Source organism: Sphaerodactylus townsendi, linkage group LG03 (assembly GCF_021028975.2).
Source record: "Sphaerodactylus townsendi isolate TG3544 linkage group LG03, MPM_Stown_v2.3, whole genome shotgun sequence".
NCBI lineage: Eukaryota > Metazoa > Chordata > Lepidosauria > Squamata > Sphaerodactylidae > Sphaerodactylus > Sphaerodactylus townsendi.
In genome coordinates, this window is record NC_059427.1 from 161,612,709 (window position 1) to 161,634,938 (window position 22,230).

A 22,230-nucleotide genomic window follows, 5' to 3' on the forward strand; every position below is an offset into this window, starting at 1 on the left:
CTGTATGGCTGTGTTCCAGTCGCATTTTCTCCTGACGTTTCACCTGCATCTGTGGCTGGCATCTTCAGAGGATCTTCAGCAACATCAAGAGAAAATGCTACTGGGACATGGCCATACAGCCCAGAAACCACACAATGCCCCAGTGATTCCGGCCATGAAAGCCTTTGACAAGACTCTGTAGCCCTTTGTTTTGCGGGGTCATCAGCCCCATTGCCATCGTCCCATCAAGTACCTGAACCCCCCTTCTCCCATATTCACAAATCCAAGCATATAATTGCATGACATTCGTAACGTATCACAAACGAGGAATTTGGATCGATGTCCTTGTTCACTGCACTGTTTGAGGGGCTGTTCCCTCTGGCATTAGGGAAAGGTGCCAATTTTGTAGAAAATGGGTGTAAAGGTTTCAATGGTGTTGATGGGAAGGGCAGCCGCCTAACCTTGAGTACATTCCACAGCCCGGGCGATGGGCCGGCTTCATCGGCGGAGACTTTATCTATGCGCGGGAGATGAGGTCTCCGTTCCCATGGGAAGCTGGGAGGGGGATGGGATGGATCGAGTTATAACCTGTGCTTCTGGCTGGATGTGTCATTCCTGCCACTGCGTGTACTTGAGCTTTCTAAGATGTCTTAATAAACGGTCTTTTTTCACCGAAGAGCCTTTTATTTCTGCTTCTATGGAATTCCTTACATTGTGGCAGGAAACCTAATTCATCTATATCCCTAGTGCAGTGGACCTCTGGTGTCTCGGCATGGAGAGGTTGAATGTTTCTGGGGAAGGTGCGGTAGCCCCCAAAGAGGGCTCCAACCTTTCCCTTCTGGATCTGGAGGAACCGGCGGGAGAATCGGGTCTCGCTGGTGACTCTTTCCCGGCCTCGTATCAGCGACACGAAGTCTTCCTTTTAACCCGCTGGAACGAAGGGGACGGGATTTACTCGGCACGCATTTCATGGGGATTTCACATGATCGCTTGGCTTGGGCTGTCTATGGATCGAAGCGCCTGTGGATCGGATCTCTACCCGCTGTGTAGGCGGATTACAAACCTCAGATGCAACCTGTCGTGGAGGAGACGGGCCTGACCACCTTTCATGCGGCAACCCAGGAGTCCATTGAACGCATTCCTGACCTCGTGATTTTGCGGTGATGCTCCCAAAGAACCACCGTGGCACAGCATCATTGGGGCCCGGCCCGGCAAGGACACTGGGACTAAAACCTGATTGAGGGTATCCGTACTGCCTCTCCGGAATGTCGACCCCCCCCCCTGATCCCGGTCAGCTGCTGCACCTGAGGGTGCTCCCAGGAGCCACCACCGGTGGCTACGGTGTCTCCGATGTCTCAGCTTCCAGACGCACGGTTTTAAGAGTCCGAAGAAAGCCTGCACTCCTCAGCCGATCTTCGTTCCCTCTCCCATCGAAAAGTGAGAACTGGGATGAGGAAGTGGGGCCGAACCGGGCGAGATGCCCAAGAAGCATGGACCCGTGAACGCCAGCTAAGTGGGAGGAGGAACGGGCACAGCTGCAGCAAGAGCGCGAAAACCTGCAGAGGGACTGGGAACAGCAACGCAAAGAAGTCCAACTCGAAGTTGGACCGCAAGCCAAAGATGCGCTCCAAATCCACAATATGCGCAGGAATCTGTCAGTCCATGATAAGGTCCTGGAACACTCCAAACTGGATTTACAGCTGCAACGCGAAAGCCTGCTTCAGGCCTTGGCGCACGCCAGTGAGCTTTACTCGCAGCTATTAAACGGGACCTAATTGGCTAAATTGGAACGAGAAAAAAGCAGCTCTGTACGCGCATCTCTAGGATGCATTGACCCGCTAAGGAGAGAGAGCTGGCTGCCTTGGAGAGGGAACTGAGGGAAGCAGCAGACCAGGAAGCCTCCTAAGTTGGAAGTCTACGCTGTCACTGATAATTGCCGGGCGCCAGAGGGGCAACGCTTGTTGGGCCCTGCCACCTTCCAAGGACCAGCTCCCACCTGAACGCCAGCTGCACCGGGCATTAATGTCACTGCCTCAGGTAACCGCTGCCCGCCTCCAACCTGTTCGCTAATCCTTATGCGCATCCGCCGCCTGCAGGTTTTAAGAGCCATGGAAAGGGGTTACTACAGGCCCCCCTCGATACCTCGCCCGCTTCGGGATGGGGACCGCTTCCAAACTCCCCTACTTCATCTTACAACTCGATGCCCACATGGAGGGATCTTTCATTAAGCGATGATTTATAACCGGTCTGAGCGCCGAAAAAATATCGTGGACATCGGGCTCCGGCCCTGGATGGGGCAGCAGCCGACTGGTTTGTGACTCTTTTGGATTTTGGCAAGATGAAGACTCTCGCGATCGGGTGCCCGGCGATTCCTCCAAGCCTTGGCATGAGCGCTGCCTGCTTCCAAGATCCGGGCGCCGAAAATGAAGCTATCCTCTCGGCATCTCATCAAAACTATCCAGCAGGGCAAACTCGCCAGTTTTGCAGAATTTGCCTCGGAATTTCAGGGCGGCGGCTGCCTCGACTCTCTCCTGAGAAGGGTCCTGAATCGCATGAAATGCCAATACTTCTCGGATGCTGCTTGACGGCAAGCTGCGCTGGAAACGGTGTTTTAATCTTCGGTTCCTGCGTGACTATTGCTGGATTGGATCCAGTTGGGGATCCCAGGGTGGCGCCTTCCCGCTTTGGAATAACGCCGTGCCGGAGGTCCGCCCACGCCCAAAACCTGCCACTGCGCGCTTCACCAAGCTGCAAGCTTCCAGCCGCCCCTACCGGTGACCGTTCCTTCTGAGCTGGGCTGCCGAACTGGGATTGTGGTTCTTTACCGCGGAGGACCAGGTCATCTCAGCCCAACTGTCCGGCGAAACAAAACCAACCGGCTTCCAGCCACGCCTGCGACCCCATTCTCCGCCAAGTTTTTCACCACACGCAAATCGGGCCGCCTCGGACGGGCTCATGCTATCTAAAGCTGCCATCGAAGGCGCTTACCCGGGAGGAGGGGAAGCAGCTGTTTGCCTTTCTTCAGCCCCCATGGACATGGGTCCGACTCCTGACGCGGTGAGTGAAGGCAGCGCCCCATTACTGTCCAAGCGCTTTGGCCAATAACCCCGCTTAAGCATACTCTTCGTGATTATAGCCTCGCCCCTTGTGGGATTCTGGCTGCTCCCATTGCTTAATGCGCCCCAGGTGGCAGAGAGGAGCTAGGTCTGGACCAAATTCCCTGGCTAAGCCTCTCCATACCATTCACCCAAATGGACGGGTGCAGCCCTCTCGAACCGTAAGGGACCGCCCAGTTCAAAAAACACAACCGTTCTCCTCCTCCGCCATACCACCATTGGGAGAAAAATTAGTTTTATTTTGGCGCCAGTGGCCAAACACTCCATAGTTCTGGGCATGCCATGAGTTATTGTTACATTGAACCAAAAGTTCATTTGGAAAGAAAAGCGCGATCTTAGAATTCACTGACCCCTTCCCCAAGCGGGGAACACATGAATTGGGGGGAAAACTCAACTTCTCCTGACACACCCCCCTCTCTGGCTGCATCAGCGATTGCTCCTCGATTCTATTGGCATCCTGCAACCGGCGCGTACTCAAGATCTAGCCAGAGTTTTTTCAGGAGCAAGAATGCGTATCAGTTGCCACCCCATAGAGACACTGACTGCAAAATCGTTATACAGCCGGGGCGAACTGCCCAAAGGTAGAATCTACCGTGATGAGTCCCAATGAGGAGAAGGAACTTTCGTGCCTTTGGACAAGAACCTCGCCGCTGGTTCATATCGGGCGGCTACCAAACACCAACACACGCCGCGTCTCCGCTTTGTTTTGTAAAAAAAGAAAGATGGGTCTGTACGGCTTTGCAGTACAGATTATCGAGGTCTTCAATGCAGTCTCCTGTCCAATAAATATCCTTTGCCTTTGATCAAGGACCTCTTAGATGCATTGGGCAAAGGGCTATCTTTACTACAAATTGGACTTGAGAGAAGCTTACTACAGGGTCAGTGAATTGCTGAAGGCTATGAACACTTGGACTGCTGCTTAACACAAAGTTTGGAGCAGTTTGAATAACTTACTAAATGCCATTCGGGTTAAGTGGGGCCCCCGGGCTTTCTTTGTATGGCCCTTATCAACGAAGTTCTCCATGATTTATTGTACAAGGGAGTTGTGGTATACTTAGATGAGACGCTTTTAATTTATTCACAAACCATGGAAGAGAATGAAGCATTGGTTCGGGAAGTATTGGAAACGCTTGCTCAACAACTCTCTTTGCCAAACTCTCCAAAATGCTGTTTCCAATTCAGACCTCTATTGACTATTTGGGTTACCGGATCCTCACCGGTGGGCTTAAAATGGATCCTGCTAAAATTGACGCCGGGTCCTCCAATGGCCTGCCCCCACCAACCGTGAAGAACTCCAATCTTTTCTGGTTTTGCTAATTTCTATCGTGGACTTCATACCCCAATTCGCTGGAACTGGACTCTCCCTCTCACAGACCTTCTTGCACGCACTAAGCGGTAAAGATCCACTGGTCCGCCAAGCCCGGGCCCCCTTTCCTGGTCTGGAAGAATGTCAAACAGCCTTTTCAGCTCTTAAAGTCTGCTTTTACCACCGTAACCCATCCTAAAAGCACCCTGACCCTAGATCTCCCGCTTGTGGTTCTACGTGGATGCCTCGGACAAAGCGCTTGGGGCAGTGTTCCTGTTGCAGAAAAATAAAGATGGTAGACTGGTTCCAGGCAGCTTATTTGTCAAAGAAATTCTCCGTGCTGAACTCAACTGGACTGTGGGAGATAAAGAGACCGCGCCATCAAAGTAGCACTCTCCACTTTACCACTGGCTGGAGAGGGGGCTAAACACCCCCCCTTTCAGGTGGCTCTGGTCGGATCACAAAAACCTGGCCTTTTCCACCCCCCCCCTCAAGATGTCCGCAAAACAAACTCCGCAATGGGCCATTTCTTTTCTCGCTTCTCTTTCACAGTCCATTTTTTTCCCCTGGAAAACCAATAAACTGGCTGACGCCGCTCTCGCCAGCCTTACCGAGGGAGGGGTGGAGCTGCCTTACCAGACATTCCACGCATCTGTTCTCTCCCTCCCAGTTGGGGCTGGCTGTCACCCGATCTCAGATCGCCCACTCCCCTTCACCGCCCATTCCCAGTCTCTCTGGCTCTCCTTTCCCGCGTGGAACTCGAGGGAGGCTGGGCTGCATGAGCCTCCAGCTGGAGGAAGGTGCACCTCGCACTGCGCTTTGGGAGAAATCGGAGTTTGGCTTTGGAGGGGGGAGTGTTGGCACGCGCTCTCCCTCCGCCAAGCAGGTTCTTGAAGCTCCGCCACGGCATGCCCGGCCGGCTGGACATCTTTGGCTTTCTGAAAACTCTGCATTTGGCCTCGGTCATTGTTCTGCGTGCTGCGCGCAATGCTAAGGACATTGAGGCATATATTAAAGGTTGCTCTGTTTGTGCAGAAGCTTTCAAAACATTCAGGGAAAGCCCCATGGGCTGTTGGAAACTCTCCGTGGCCTCCCCGCCCTTGGGAAGTCATCTCCCATGGATTTTATTACAGATTTACCGGAAAGTCATGGCAACAACGGTTCTTATGGGTAGTGGTTGACTTATTTTTCTAAACAAGCTTCCATTTTATTCCATGTGCTTCCATCCCTCCGCCCTAAGTTAGCACGGCTGTTCATTCAACATGTTTACCGCCTACACTCCGCCCCCGCTAAGGTGGTCTCCGACCGCGGCCCCCAATTCATTTCAAAGTTCTGGAAGGCTTTTTTAGGGTTGTTAGGGCCGCCCCGGCGTCGCGCTCCTACCACGCTCAAAGTGACGGTGAGTCGGAGAGAACGAACAGAACCCTAGAGCAGTATTTACGTTGTTACACCAACTACCACCAAGACAATTGGTGCGAGCTCATTCCGCTTGCGGAGTACGCCTATAACAATGCGGTTCATAGCAGTACAAAGAAAACCCCCTTTGAAATTGTGTCTGGTCGCTCCTTCCCCGGCCAAGCAGCCAAAGCAACTACCCAAGCAACAGCTTTGGATCCTCCAGAGTTTCAACAATGGATTTCATCCCTAGCCGAGGGTGGAAATCGTCCAGACCGCTTTACAACAGGCTAAGGACTCCTAAAAGCTGCAAGCGGATAAGCACCGCTCGGATTTCCCTCTGCGTGTGGGCGCTTGGGTGTATTTGTCTACCAAAAATCTCAGAGACGTGCATAAATTTTCCAAACTAGGCAAAAGATTCGTGGGACCTTTTCAGATTACTAAGGTGATTAATGATGTCACTGCCCGATTGGATTTGCCTAACTCTCTTAGTAACATTCATCCTGTCTTCCATTCCAGTTTACTCAAGGAGGCTCCCGCTTCCGATGCCTGGCACGACCCGCCGGAGAGACCCCCCCCGACTATTATTGATGGCCACAAGCACTACTTAAATTGACGCCATCCTGACTCTCGCTTAATCGCAAACGCTTGCAATATTTAGTCTCTTGGGTGATATTCCTCTGGGTATAATCAATGGGTTTATGCCGAAAATATTGACGCCCCCACCCTTATTTCTGCTTTCCACCGCGCCTTTCCGCATAAACCTGGGGGGGAGGGGTCTTCTTTAAGGGAGGCAGAGTGTAAAGGTTTCAATGGTGTTGATGGGAAGGGCAGCCGCCTAACCTTGAGTACATTCCACAGCCCGGGCGATGGGCCAGCTTCATCGACGGAGACTTTATCTATGCGCGGGAGATGAGGTCTCCGTTCCCATGGGAAGCCGGGAGGGGGATGGGATGGATAGAGTTATAACCTGTGCTTCTGGCGGGAAGTGTCATTCCTGCCACTGCGTGTACTTGAGCTTTCTAAGATGTCTGAATAAACGGTCTTTTTTCACCGAAGAGCCTTTTATTTCTGCTTCTATGGAATTCCTTACAATGGGTTCATGAAACTTGCCACATCAGGGGCCTCCGCACTGTGAATTAAATGCAGTGCTCAACACTGTCCTTCATGAAGCACCTCACCTTGAAACCTTTCCATGTTTTAATCTCTTGGAAGAGTCTGTCTCCAGGGCACAGGGTACGCACCAGCTGGCGATGCCCATAGACAGTGTAGTTGGCCTTCAGCCGGGAGCCTCTCACTGCACACCGCATGAAGTTGTCCTTCACAAGCGTCAGAGCAAAGGGATCCGGCAGGGCCTTCATGTAGTCTCCGATGAAACTGACGCCGTAACCTTTGCTGTTGTGTCCCAGGGTATGAGCACCTACCCAGTGCCAGCCTCGGCCTTGATAGATGTACCCGTCACCTCCAACAACAAAGCTGTGCAGAAACAGAAGATAAATATCAGAGGAGTTGCAGCAAAAATGATTAATGCCCCCCCCCCCCCCCCAGTGACTTCATGTCCATTTGTATTTAACAACTGAAGCGCTGTCAAAGGCTCTCACAGCTGAAGATGACAACCTCAGATGCAGGCAAAACGTCAGGAGAAAATGCTACTGGAACACGGCCATACGGTCTGGAAACCCCACAACACTCAACTGGAGTGCTGATTGTTTTCTTCTAGCCTTACACAGTAAGTAAGAATATATCATTTTATTTGCTGATAACAACTGAAAAAAACATACTTCAAAAGCAAAAGTTTCATAGAAAGATACCTTTAACATGTAATAAGATGCAGGAGCTGCTTGTTTTAAACGAGATACATAAGATATATTGAGAAGTAAAAGATTGACTAGAATATTCCAAAGAAACCTAGAAATGTTTTAAGAGGACATGCGTTAATGAACGCTGGATTCCTTACAGATGCACACTTCAGTTCTCTGTAGAGACAGAGATATGGCTGCCCCCTATGCCAGAAGGGAACTGAAGTAGCAGAAAATAGCACTTCTCCAGGCACAGAACTGCCACTCAATTGCATGAGTAGGCAGGACAGATCCAGGTATGTGCCTTGATTTATTCTATGGACTCCCAAGAAGAGCAGATTTTCATAAGAAGAACATAAGAACAAACCTGCTGGATCAGACCAGAGTCCATCTAGTCCAGCACTCTGCTACTCGCAGTGGCCCACCAGGTGCCTTTGGGAGCTCACATGCAGGAGGTGAAAGCAATGGCCTTCTGCTGCTGCTGTTGCTCCTGAGCACCTGGTCTGCGAAGGCATTTGCAATCTGAGATCAAGGAGGATCAAGATTGGTAGCCATAGATCGACTTCTCCTCCATAAATCTGTCCAAGCCCTCTTTAAAGCTATCCAGGTTAGTGGCCATCACCACCTTTCAACTCTTTCATCTTTGCAGCAGAAGGGGATAAGAATAGCTTCGACCTCATTCTGTGAAAATGTGATTAATATTTTGTGCCCTGATGCAACTTTATCCATGAGAGAGCTTGTTTTTACCCGAAGAAGCCGCCGCCTGCTTACAGAAGGTATTTGAATGAACAAGCAGATGTTTGTGATTTTGGGACAAACAAAAGTGAAAATGTATTGTCGAAGGCTTTCACGGCCGGATCGACAGGTGCTAGTAGTGGTTTCGAAAGATATGGTCAGTAGGCATTCTCTCCTGACGTTTCGCCTGCATCTGTGGCTGGCATCTTCAGATGCAGGCGAAACGTCAGGAGAGAATGCTGCTAGAACACGGCCATACAGCCCAGAAACCACACAGCACCCCAAAAGTGAAAATATCAGAGACTTCATTAATTGTGGGTATTTCCGACACAGAACTTTCTCAGAAGCTGCAACTTCAAAGTGACCTTACCCTGGATGTTGCAATCCAACTAATTAGAAACTCTGAAGTGATTAAAGTACAAGTCCATTCACACAGTTCTCCAGAAGAACTTCAGGATGAAATGAAACCAGTTGCATTTTGTTCCAGAACCCTCACTTGATGCAGAAAGAGACCCGGGGAAAGAAATGGTAGCCGAGACTTAGAGGAGTCCAGACAAAGAGCTTCTGTGTAGCTGCTTATAGTTCTATCTTGTCTATAAATAAACCTACGTGAAACCCACGTGGACCATCCTGTCATCCTTCAGAACTGTTAAGATTGACAAAGGCACATTCAAGGGCATTTGGGCTCCTACTATGTGGAATGGCCTGCCAGAGGGAGCAGGAAAGTCCCCATGTTCATTTCAATGTGCAAATCAGAAATGCTCAGGCAAGCATTTTTAGGGGGATTAGAACCGTAATATAATGGAACAGGTCAGGAGGTTGCTTCGATAAGGAATAGGATTGTACTTTATTGCAAAGTTTATTGTATGCATTTGCTCCTTTGTGACTAGAGTGTCCTCTGCATTTGTGGCCCTCTTTCTTCTTCATGGCATGTCATGCTTCATACATTTTTTGGTCCCTTGGAGAGTTGCTTGTTGCACTGTTTTCCAAGTCTGAAACCCTAGTCCTTCTGCATTGTGTATTGCATGCCTTTGCCAATTATTTTCCTGTCTTTTGTAATCTACTCATAGGCCCTTTCCGCACGGGCCATTAACAGCGCCCTGGCGACGGCAAAAACGCCGTCCCCAGGGAGCTGTTCGCACAGGGGGCGCAGCTGCTGCACAGCCGCGCCGCCCTCGCGCCTCCTGAGCAGCATGAAGCCGCCGTTTTCCAACCTCGCTTCCCCAGCGAGGTTTACGGAAAATGGCAGCTTCAAGCCATGCGAACGGCAGCAGCTCGAAGGCGCCCTCCCTCCCCCCTTTTAACTGTTGACCTACCGTCGCTGCGGCCGTCCAGCGTGTCGCCGAGGCCTGGAGACACGCCCTCCCTGCCCTCCAACGCCGGAGCGGTCACGCAGGGCGGGGGTGTGTGTTCCCAGGCCTCGGCAACGCGCCGGACGGCCGCAGCGACAGTAGGTCGACTGGGCGACGGTGCTCTGCGGCACCGTCTTCCCGGTTGTTTCTGGGACCGTTTGTGCGAACGGTCCCAGGGGGGTTGGGTCGGCGTCGTGTACGCTGGCCCAACCCCAATCGTGGCCGTGCGGAAACGGCCTGATTCTCCATGAGAAAGACAGGCTATCACGGAGTTAACATTTTTAAAAAAGCACCCCACCTGAGGAGGACTGATTATGCCCCACCAGCACAGAAGTTTGACAGCAATTGAGTCAGTTGGGCTTGCTTAAATTGTTGAGAGCAGATGGAATCCTGGAGAGGGGAAGATTTGGCAGATGGGGTTGGATTTCCAAATAGTCCCCCTCCATGCAATTCTGCATGGCACCCCAGATTGCTCTTACATCTAATTGTAAAGTGGTTTGCTAGAACCAAAGTAGGAAAACAAGGTCCACCCAACAAGAAAGTACCCTCCATATGATAAGCTTAGAGAAGAAATCCTGGGGCCTATTTTTGACTGAATGGGCTGGAAAAGACAATAAATGGAAACTGAACTATTTGCTGTTGGGTAAGGACAAAAGAGTTTCCAGTGATGTAGCCCAGTTTTGTGTTTTAGTAAACAAATGCAGGAGAGCAGATGGACAGGAGACCCTTAATTCCTATAGAGCATAGGTGTCAAACTCGCGGCCCTCCAGATGTTATAGACTACAGTTCCCATCATCCCCTGCCAGCATCATGATGGGAACTGTAGTCCATGACATCTGGGAGGGCCGCGAGTTTGATACCTGTGCTATAGAGAAATGTTAAAATAAGTTTTACTTTATATTTTAACTTTCTGATCTCTTTGCTTAAAAATGATTTGGAATTTGGCTTTTTATGAATTGTTGTTTTACTGGTTGTTAACCATAAATAAATAAACTTGAACTTGAACAATGAGAAAGTGGGACTTTTGTTCTGAACACGGTTAGGCAGGAAAATATAGCTGAAAAATAACTCTTCAAAATCTCCTGCCTGAGAAGACTGAATGTGCCCTGGAAGATACGCTGCTGAAAACAGTTGAAGGTCAGCTAAAAGGGAAAGAGGGAGGAGATTAGGAAATTGATCAGCTCAACCTCCCTAAAGTGTATGGAATCCTGGAAAGGAGGTTTGGGCAAGTGCGTGTCTGCACATGCAGAGGCGTAGCTACAAGGGGGCCAGGTGGTTTTTTTTGCTTGCTACATTTATTTTTTCAGTTTCAGTTTAAGACATTAAGACTTCACTCACCTGTAGCCGATGTCATCCCAGCCTCGGACGACCTGGTGAAAGTGCTGCATGGAGCGCATGTCAGCAGCACACTCCGAGAAGGTTCGGCACGGCTTTCCAGGGGTGTGGGTGTGGTGAATGTATACAAAACCCAAGGGCAGCTGGAGCTGGGTCGGTGTTCCTATGTAGGGCTGGGCCTCCCACATACACCTCGGAATGATAGCAGGGCACTCTGCAAGAGGAAAACATACAAGTGTGGTGATGACTAGCACAGCAGGTGTAATGACTCACTGGGGAGGAGCCCAAGGGCTGCTGGTAGTCAGTTCTCAGGGCCAGCTCACATGGTTACGCTGCACATGAAAGTTACGTGGTCGCTGGGGTTCACAGGGGACCAGGTCTCCACCTTGTCAGAATCCTGGGCTTCCACCCTAACTTGCTCTCCTACACAGGGAGCAGAACAGACGTGGGGATCGTTTGCATCATCTTTTCCCAGACCTTTCACTTCTCTCTTTACACAAAGAAGAAGAAGAAGAAGAAGGGTAGTAGTAGTAGTAGTAGTAGTAGTAGTAGTAGTAGTAGTAGTAGTAGTAGTAGTAGTAGTAGTAGTTTGGATTTATATCCCCCCTTTCTCTCCTGTTGCCGACTCAAAGGGGCTTACAATCTCCTTGCCCTTCCCCCCTCACAACAAACACCCTGTGAGGTAGGTGGGGCTGAGAGAGCTCCGAAAAGCTGTGACTAGCCCAAGGTCACCCAGCTGGCGTGTGTAGGAGTGCACAGGCTAATCTGAATTCCCCAGATAAGCCTGCACAGCTCAAGCGGCAGAGCGGGGAATCAAACCCGGTTCCTCCAGATTAGAACGCACCTGCTCTTAACCACTACGCCACTGCTGCTCCTACCACAATGCCGCTGATGCTCCATTGGTGAATTCTGCACAGGGCAAATATAACCGATATAGAATACAAATTGGGTTTTTTGTGCCGGGGGTGGTGGTGGTGGGGGGCTTGGCACAGGTCCCATCCCCAAAACAAGTCTGCTCCATTTTATTTCCTTCAACCCGGGATTTTCAAAAATCGCTGAATCAGTGATCCTGTTGCAAAATCCTGAGTTGGAGCCCCTCCTGTCCAAACAGCCAGGCAGGAGGCGCTTTATTTCCCTCCCTTCCGCCATGCCGGCCACAGTCAGGGAGAATCCACCTGCCACAGGAATATGTTCATTGTTGCCCTGGCATTGCAGGGAAGACCCTTTTGCTTTTTAAATTGTGTGTGTGTGTGTTGCACATGCACAGCTCACAGGTGCAGCCAATTGTATTGTGGGATGATCAGCATGGCTGCAGGCAGTGGTGGGATCCAAAATTTTTAGTAACAGGTTCCCATGGTGGTAGGATTCAAACTGTGGCGTAACGCCAATGGGGCTGGGCGGGGCATGACGGGGGCGTGGCCGGGCGTTCTGGGGGCAGGGTATTCCTGGGCGGGGCTGTGGCAAGGACACAGCTGCTGCACCGGTCCTTGGGCAGGAAACGAATGCACGCAGGCGCAGGCTGCCATGCACGCCGGTGCACCTCCTGCTAGACTGCTTCAAGTTCTGCGCGCTACTGCTGAGAGGAGGGGCGTAACTAAGGCAAAAATCATGTGGCAAAATCACCAATTAGTAGCCCCCTCTCAGCACACAAATAATTAGTAACCTACTCTCGGGAACCTGTGAGAACCTGCTGGATCCCACCTCTGGCTGCAGGGACTCCTTTCTGTAAGCCCGCACAGCTACACATGTGGCAGGAAATTTTTTAATTTTAGATTTTAGAGCTGAGGTTAGAGATGGTTTGTTATTTATGTTTTTAACTGGTATTTTAATCGGATTGTGTTTTTACCAATTGTACACTGCCCACAGCCCTTCAGGGATGGGGCGGTATATTAAATTTGACTAATAAATGACAGACAGACAGACAGACAGACAGACAAGAGAATCATCTCCATGCGAAGGCGCGAAAGCAACCCGGATGCGCTCCAATCACTGCCTGGACGGCACACATGTAAACAGGAAAAAGGAGAACGGGTTCCTTTATAATGACTGCAACCCATTATACATTTGCTGTGCAGAATTGACCAATGTCTTCCCTCTTGCATTAATTTGTCCACATCTTACTTGATTTGGAGCCAGAGTCCAGTGGGGACAGGTGCTCTGCTCCCTTGTGATTGCCCAGTTGCAGCTGCATCACCTGAGTCTTTGCTAATTATTAATTACTCATTGGTGGGGGAGATACAGAGAACTGTAGCCAAAAGTGAAAACTACACCTAGGGCTTTCTTGTTCGAAGACTGTACATTTAAACACACCCTGCAACCAAATGAGTTTTTACTCTACACTGTTGCCAGAAATAAAAACTGTAAATAAATAAACCTCAGCCCTTCGATGCAAGTTCTTGGGCTTAATTAAAAAGGCAAAGGACTGTGTCATGCCCCCACAGAGGCTTTTGTTATTTCCCCTTTAAGATGCAGTTTCCCCATAGTTAGCATGGTTTTACTTTATTGTTAAGTCTTCAATGGGAGGGTATTTTAATTAGCCCCTGTCTTTTTAAGACATTTCCCAGTAGGCAGTTTCCTTTCTTTACCTAGCAATCCCCTGTTTTAGTTTTAGTCAGTCAGTCACAGTGAGGTGCTAAGGGTAGTTGGAAACCGGGATATTCGTGACGTCCATATCATTATATGGTGGTCCAAAGAGAACAAGTCAAGTTTAGCAGCAGTTAGAATGTGATAAAGACCGAAAGAGCTGAAAGGAAGCAAGACACAGTGGACTTTCCTAAAGCAACCAAGAGAAGACACAGTCTACAGCTTCAAACCTGCTCAAGACAAGCAAGAACTCTGATTAGATAGACCCAAGGGAGGAATTAGGGTCTTGTTTCTCTCCAGTAATAAACCTATTATAAGAACTGTTGAACCTGGCTTGTGTCTCCCCCATTCTGTCTTAGAAAAGTACAGGGCACCTCTAACAGATTCACTTGGGGGGCAGAACAGACTGAAAGATGGACATTTCAGACAAATACCCAGTGACACTACTAATTAGACCAGGGGTGTCCAACTCTGGCAGTTCAGATGTCCATGGACTACAATTCCCATCAGCCCCTGCTGGCAAGGCAAATTGGCCATGCCAACAGGGGCTGATGGGAATTATAGTCCATGAACATCTGAACTGCCAGAGTTGGACACCTCTGAATTAGATATTGCAAATCAGAGAAGTTCTGATGGTCGCTCACTTCATTCTTCAGAAACTTCCTGCAGAATCTCTGGGATGGATTCTTCTCCAGGATGCAGCAGCCCAGCAATCCCCCCACGTAGGTAAGGGCAACCCAAGGTCACATACCTACATATAATGCCATGAATTCTTCTACTGCCTGGCTGACCAGGGAGGTGAGTTCTCTGTTCCTGATGCCTTCAAGGTGGAGAGGGCCGTCGGGCAGGTGCTGCAGCCAGCAAAGAGAGCTCTCCAACTGTTCTCCTAGCTTTTCCTTGCTCACCAGGGCAGCAAAGTTTCGTCGGCGGAAGTTGCCTCGTGCACGATTTTCCCTTTCCAGACCCTCTCTAGCGTAGTATTCGCGAAGTAGGGTGCTGATATTGGAGGGTAAACTGGCATTCTCTGCCAGGTAAGCACCCAGCACCACCCCATCCATTGCACCATTAATAAGAGCATCAGGCATAGGTGAGGGAGGGCCTAACAAGGTGAACGTATGAGGAGTGGAGGTGCTATCCCAGCAGCCATTTGGACCCAGCAATGCTTGGCTCTGTCCCACGTGGAAGAGAGAAACGGCCATGGCCAAGCTCTCGGCAAAAGTGGCAAGGAGGGGGTCTAGAGTTGGGCATGGCTCTAGATTAGTACTGTTCAAAGGGTCTGTGAGCCAAGGAGCGGCAGGTGCGGCTACCTCATGCCTCTTCCCGAGTCCACCAATTATGCCACCCAGCAGAGGGCTGAGTGCCACAGTGGTCCCGTCAGGAGTCAGCACGACCCCATATTCTGTCCAGGAGCCGTCAGTCTTATGGTTCACCAGGCGTTTGAGGAAAGATCTCTGTTTCGCACTCAGGTAAGTCACATTTGAGGACGCGGAAGTCACCGGCGCCGGGGAAAGCTGGCAAAACTCTCGCTTGCAATCCAGTTCTCGGAAGAGCTCCCTCACGGGCAAATCTGGGGCCCCACCAAGATGGGATTCCATGTCTTCCAGAATGGCAATCACAGAGTCCATGTGGAATGGTAATTCATCTGAAAAAGAGGAAGAGCAAAGTAAGAGCTCTAGCAAGCACCCCGTAGGATACACTTTGCAAGAGTGCGCAGGTTATTAACGCTTTAGCCCAGTGATGGCGAACCTATGGCACGGGTGCCAGAGGTGGCACTCAGAGCCTTCTCTGTGGGCATGCGTGCACAGAGTTCATCATGTGGGGCCCCCCGGAAAATCACCCCCCCCCACACACACACACATCTAGGCTGGCCTGGGCCGCTGGGCATGATGTGTAGGTAACCCTGTTAGGTGCGGTAAACCCCACTAATTTTCATGGGAAGAACTAAAGCGCAATCCTTTACCTGGGAGTAAGCTCAGTTGCTGGCAATGGGGCTTGCTTCTAAACCTTCCTAGGGTCATGATTAACCCATTCAAAGCATTGCACGGTTGCTTCAAAGCAAAGCCTCCGACTACCAAAAAGCTAACTCCTGAGTAATGCGTGCCTTGGAGCCAACTGTTTTTTTTCTAAACCAAAACCTCAGTATTCAGGTTAAATTGCTGTGTTGGCACTTTGCGATAAATAAGTGGGTTTCCGGTTGCAGTTTGGGCACTCGGTCTCGAAAAGGTTCGCCATCACTGCTTTAGCCTAATGCACAGTTGAGATTGTTGTCTACCCACAAGTCCGGGCTTTCTGGCGCATCGTGCAGAAGCCTCATTTGGAATGCATTCAATTTTAATCCTGCATGGTCAGGAGGTTGATGCTGATCCCAGTTCTGGTACAGAAACAAATTATTTTGCTCCTGTGAAACTTTCCTACAAACACACAAAACCTTTATTAGGCATTGAGAGCATAAAAGACAGAAAAGAAGCATTTGCAGGTCAGATTATTCTATGTGTGGAGAGCCAGTACAGAATAAATTATTCTAAAATATCTGATAGAAACTTAGGCCCCTTCCACACATGCAAAATAATGCATTTTCAAACCACTTTCACAACAGTTTGCAAGTGGATTTTGCCATTCCGCACAGCTTCAAAGAGCACTGAAAGCAGTTTGAAAGTGCATTATTCTGCATGTGCGGAATGAACCTTGGCTACAGAGGTTACAATCAAAGGAGAAGAGCCCTACGGGGATGGGGCGGTATAATAAATCGAAAAAATAAATAAATAAATAAATAAAATAAGAGTTGTTTAATAAGAATATAACCTTCCCAGCTGCTGCATATTCATTAAACTTTACAGGGAACAAAGCAAAGAGCCTGCTCCTGGGCCCCTCACGTTTGGAGCAGTAGAACCATATGTGTTCCATAGATTGAATCTCGGAAATGCAGTGAGGACATTTTTGATCTTGTGGGGCAATCTTAGTAAACCTCCCTTGTAATATAGCGGAGGGGAAGAAGTTGCAATGTGCTCTAATAAATACCCACCTTTGTTTGGGCTCTAAGATGTGAAACTTTCATTTGGTCGAAAATGTGTGCGTGGAAGCTGCAGCTCAGACGGACCTCTCTGCTCTAGTGTAGTCGACCCACGTGGTCAGCGCAAGAACGAGACGAGACGCGGAGATAACATCTGGTGGAGATCGCCAGCAGCGGGAGCGCGGAGGTCCGTGTTCCTAGCGAGTCTCCCGCGTGCTGGTTCCTGGCACCTTTTATTGTGATTCTATCGGGGGCGTGTAGAAGGGAGGAACGGAGGGAGTTCCGGGAGAGCGGGAGGTCGGGAGATCATCATGTGATGCATGATCTCACCTGGCTACGCGCGAGAGGAGCGTAAGCTGCCTGGAGCTCTAATCCTCACCTGGGGCGTTTAAGACCATTGTCCCTAAGCTCTCGATGACTGAGCCAGACATTGGTGCTCCAATGCGCACCACGTGACTCACTTAGGGGATGAGGTGAGGGGTGCGGAATGCGAAACCAGAAGGCCGTAGGAGCGTAGGTGTTCCAGCGCTCGACCACGGTGCTGCTGGGTCAGCGGTGCATTACTACACTCTAGTCTCAGGCTCATTCCGCACATGCAGAATAATGCACTTTCAAACTGCTTTCAGTGCTCTTTGAAGCTGTGCTGAATGGCAAAATCCACTTGCAAACAGTTGTGAAAGTGGTTTGAAAACGCATTATTTTGCGTGTGTGGAAGGGGCCTCAGATTCTTTAAATAAAAAGGCTAAAGGAGCAGCAGGTCCTTGTAAGTGAACTTTTAGGCATCACGGGGCCATTTTTCAGAACTTGTATTCTAACACTGGGTTTTTCTGATTTGCTTTTCATTGGTAACAAATCAGTCTGTAGAATTTCAGCTGACAAAACCTAAAAAGGCATACATAAAACAAACGTAGAACTTCTTATAAAAGATAGGTATCTTCTCCAATCTGTCTAATATTCGGCATGGTAGGATACCTATTGTTGTATTATTTTGCTTTTAACTTGCTAAACAGATCTTTTTTTATTGCAATTTTATATTAGATTGTATTTTTACATTGATGTGTAGGGGTATTTACTGTCATTTGCTCTGGCTATTTCTTTTTAAAAAAATCTGAAGTGATTTGAATCCCTCGAAGTCAACCGTCAAGTTATGTGGACTATTTCCTTGCTACTGAACTATACTTGAGACTGCAGAATGTGTCTGTGTAAATCCTGATATATCTATGCCTATTAAAGGTTAATAAAGATAAAGATAAAGACCTAAAAAGGTAAAGGAAACAGGGATGCTTTCTTTGAAAAGTATTATATTTTCAGTTTTGTCAGAAAATGGAAATAGTGCACATTTCAAATGATGAACTCCAGGAAGGGTGGTTTCCTCATCTATGACTCATCAGATGACTGTGACCCATCAGGAAATTAAGCTACTTAGATTCAAACTCCTGTATTACCACTGATGTTAATGGGATGACACCAGGTCACAACCCCTGTTAATCTTTCACAACTTTAACATTCATCCCACCCAGCTGTAGCCAGAGAGGTAACAAGGAGGAATTGAAAAGAGAGCAGATCGTTAAACTATTTCTCCCAGTGTATTGTCGAAGGCTTTCACGGCTGGACTCAAATGGTTGTTGTGGGTTTTTTGGGCTGTGTGGCCAAGGTCTGGTAGAGCTTGTTCCTAACGTTTTGCCTGTATCTGTGGCTGGCATCATCATCATCATCATCAACATCAACAACAACAACAACCATAATAATAATAATAATAATAATTTATCAGTAGGACGCCATCGGTATATCTGATATTAGGACGCTGCATTTTAATGTGGTTGATTTTAACATATAAAGCCACTATTTAATGATTATTTAAATCTTGATATTATGGATTTTATTTGTGCTCTATCTGTTTTGTTCACCGTTTTGTTCATTGTTTTGTTCACTGCCCTGAGCCCTCCGGGGGAGGGCGGTTTATAAATATAAATATAAATAATAATAATAATATAAATATAAATAATAATATAAATATAAATATAAATATAAATATTGATGATGATGATGATGATGATGATGATGATGATAATAATAATAATAATAATAATAATAATAATAATAATAATAATAATAATAATAATAATAATAATAATAATAATGCTTGATAGACCGCCCAACCCCTGAAGGGCTCTGGGCGGTGTACAATGAGACATAAAACAAATACAGTAAATACAATAGCAATAAAATATTAAAATTCATTAAAATGTAACACACTTCTCTCTGTGATACACCTCTGAGGATGCCAGCCACAGATGCAGGCAAAACATTAGGAACAAGATCTACCAGACCATGACCACACAGCCCAGAAAGCCCACAACAAGCAGTATTTCTCCCAGACTCCAGAAATACAAAAAAAGAGGACCCTTCTCTTTCTGTCCACCTTTCCTATTGGCTGAAACAGTCTGAATACCTCACTGGGAGCAATAGAAGCATCGAAAGGACACCTGCTCTACAAAACCAGGACTTCCTGAGAGGGAGGAAGAGAGGGAAGGAAGGAAGGATGCCGAACTCTCCGAAGAGCCCTCACGAGACACCCTGTCGTGATTGTGCAATGGCTCAGCCAGCACAGAAACTGGATCCTGCGGCTGCGGCTCCTCCAGCGGAACCCGATACCATCTCACCTACCTGTGTCCCTCTCGAACCCGCTCTCCGAGGATGCTGGCCCCACAGGTGCGCTGATACCATCATCTTGCCGGGCGCGGGGGAACGGAGGTTGCACGTTACCTGCTGCTATGGCTTTCGTCTGCCAAGAGGCGCAGAGAAGCACCGGCAGGAGTGCCAGCCCGATCGGGAACATCTCGTTTGTCCTCCAGGCGAAACGCCACCTCGGGTGGTCAGTCACGCAACGGAGCCCGCCGGCGGCTGTGCAAGAGAAGAACCAGGGACGGGGGTTGGGCTTATACGTGGCTGGGGGGAGGGGAGCCGATCCCGCAACCCTTGAGCCGAGCCCCGCATTTCAGGAGAGAGGGAAGGCAGCACCTCTCGGCAGCAGCCTGAGAACCTAGCATGTGGGCAGGACACTTTTATCCTGCCCCTTGGCGGCTATGTAGATGCGAGGACTTTCCAGGAGCTCGCAGATAATGAGTCATTGCCAGTGCTTGTGACTACTGCTTGCAAGGTGTTTTCTTTCTTTTTCTTTTTTGGTACCCCTTGATCTATTTGGAGTCGGGTTCATTTTCCAGGGTTTCATGGAAAAACAGCCCCTCCGTCTTCCGTCCCTTCCTGTACAATCTCTTCTGTGGGGATAGTCTAGTGCAGTGGTGGCGAACCTATGGCATGGGTGCCAGAGGTGGCACTCAGAGCCCTCTCTGTGGGCACGCGCAAACAGAGCCCCCCCCCCCCACACATCTAGGCTGGCCTGGGCCGCTGGGCTCGATTATTAGCATTAAACCTAAGACCTAGTTTTGGGGAAGCAGTGTAGGTAACCCTGTTAAGCGCTGCTAAACCCCACTGATTTTCATGCGAAGAACTGAAGCTCGATCCTTTACCTGGGAGTAAGCTCGGTTGCTGACAATGGGGCTTGCTTCTGAGTAAACCCTCCTAGTGTCGTGATTCACTCGTTGAAAGAGTTGCACAGTTGCTTCAAAGCAACGACTACCACCAAGCTTACTCCCGAGTAATGCACGCCTCAGAGCCACCTGTTTTTTCTAAACTAAAACCTCAGTATTCAGGTGAAATTGCCGTGTTGGCACTTTGCAATAAATAAGTGGTTTTTGGGTTGCAATTTGGGCACTCGGTCTCGAAAAGGTTCGCCATCACTGGTCTAGTGAGTATTGGGGGGGGGGGCGTGTTTGTTGGAGAGGAGACCAAGTGACACCCGCCCCCCCCCCCCGCAAGGTGTACCCAGATTGGATTCTGTCATTCAAGCCCTGCGTTCGGATTGGCCTCCTTTGAACCCCGTTCCTCTTATTTGTGAAAGGATGAGCGCTGATCCTCCCTACAGGTAGCTGTTTGAAAAAGCAAAAGGCATGTAGGGTCACATCAGCCAAGCTTACCTGACAGGTTTGTTGTGAGGATAAAAGGGAGGAGAGGAAAATGGCGTTAGCTGCTCTGGGTCCCCGCTGGGGAGAAAGATAAATACACGAAGTAAATACTCTTTCTACCACTATAGTGCCTACTGATTTCAAAAAATGTTTTTTTAATGTAAATGTTTTTTTAAAAATGTAAATGAACTGAAAACCCCACCCGCAATACAGAGTAGTCAATCACATCTTTGCATAGCAAGTTCCACCCAAACACTTACTGACTGGTACCCCACCCTGGACATGGACAATATATACCCCCCTAAACAGTCCCTTCTCACAGGACACAGTGTGTAACAGACTTCTCTCTGTGATACACCTCTGAAGATGCCGGCCACAGATGCAGGCGAAAGGTTAGGAACAAGATCTACCAGAACACGGCCACACAGCCCGGAAAACCCACCACAACCAATTTTTTAAAAAAGTTTTGACAAGTCATCTTTCTTTTCCACACTGTGGTGAATTTCCATGTAGGTCTCACTGCTGCTGCTAATGCAGAAGCCTCAGCAGTGGCATCATACAGTGCCGCACACAATCTGTATATGTGGTTCATTTGCTGCAACTGAGGGGCTGAGGGGAGGGGGCACCTATATTGTGGAACTTCTGTGGGTCTTTTGTCCAAGTGTTGCCGACCACTTAGGAATAACACATCAAACACTCTTCATATTTCTGTTAACCTGAAGAGTTCTGCAGATAGAACTTGGCAGGCACATCCAGCTTTACAAACAAAGCAAATAAATTAACATTATTTCCCTCCATTCTGTAAAATTTTAAAGTCCGTGGCAAAGTTGCTGATAACAATCTTTGCTGTCTCATGCTAGTTTTTATAGCGTTGCCCCAATTTGCCCTGCAGCTTGTTTACAGGGCAAAGGAAAGTCCAAGGTGCAGGAGGAGGAAGAATCACAGAACTGTATGTGATAGGCAGTCCCACCCTAAGTTAGATCTAGGGCGCCAGATGTATGGGGCAGTGTTTTGCAGAGTTTTTCCATTCTCAGCTGTTGATTTCAATTGTGCATCAGATTGCACTGTGGTGTAGTGGTTAGAGTGCTGAACTAGGACTGAGGCGATATGGGGTCTGATCTCCACTCCACCATGAAATTCATTGGGAAACCTTTGACAGGACAGCCTTCACACAGGGTTGCTGAGTGACAAAGTTGGGGAAGGGAGAGCCATATGCACTGACTATCCTGAACTTCTTGAAGGAAGGGCAGGATAATATTGTATGGAGGGGTCTGCAACTTGCGGCTCTCCAGATGTTCATGGACTACAATTCCCATCAGCCCTGCCACTTGGCCATGCTGGCAGGGGCTGATGGGGATTGTAGTCCATGAGCCACAGGTTGCAGACCCCGCCATAGACAAAGTAACTCTGACATTAGGAATGGATCTTGACACTTTGAATTTATTGGCTTTCAATATTTATATCCTGCCTTTCTACTTGAGCAGCAATGGCGTAGTGGTTAAGAGGAGGTGCATTCTAATCTGGAGGAACCGGGTTTGATTCCCCGCTCTGCCGCTTGAGCTGTGGAAGCTTATCTGGGGAATTCAGGTTAGCCT

The 22,230-nt window shown here is 48.8% G+C and overlaps 1 protein-coding gene across 1 annotated transcript; it reads right to left on the reverse strand.

Moving 5' to 3' along the window:
- Nucleotides 1-112: 112 nt before the first annotated feature.
- On the reverse strand, nucleotides 113-20,668 carry PGLYRP2 (peptidoglycan recognition protein 2). Its single transcript, XM_048490582.1, has 6 exons — nucleotides 20,648-20,668; nucleotides 19,278-19,514; nucleotides 14,352-15,242; nucleotides 11,021-11,231; nucleotides 6,897-7,272; nucleotides 113-397 (listed from the first exon to the last, which is right to left on the reverse strand). Exons 2-5 carry the CDS (start codon nucleotides 19,447-19,449, stop codon nucleotides 6,936-6,938), a joined length of 1,611 nt encoding a protein of 536 aa, XP_048346539.1. The 5' UTR covers nucleotides 19,450-19,514; nucleotides 20,648-20,668; the 3' UTR covers nucleotides 113-397; nucleotides 6,897-6,935.
- Between the last annotated feature and the right edge of the window lie 1,562 nt (nucleotides 20,669-22,230).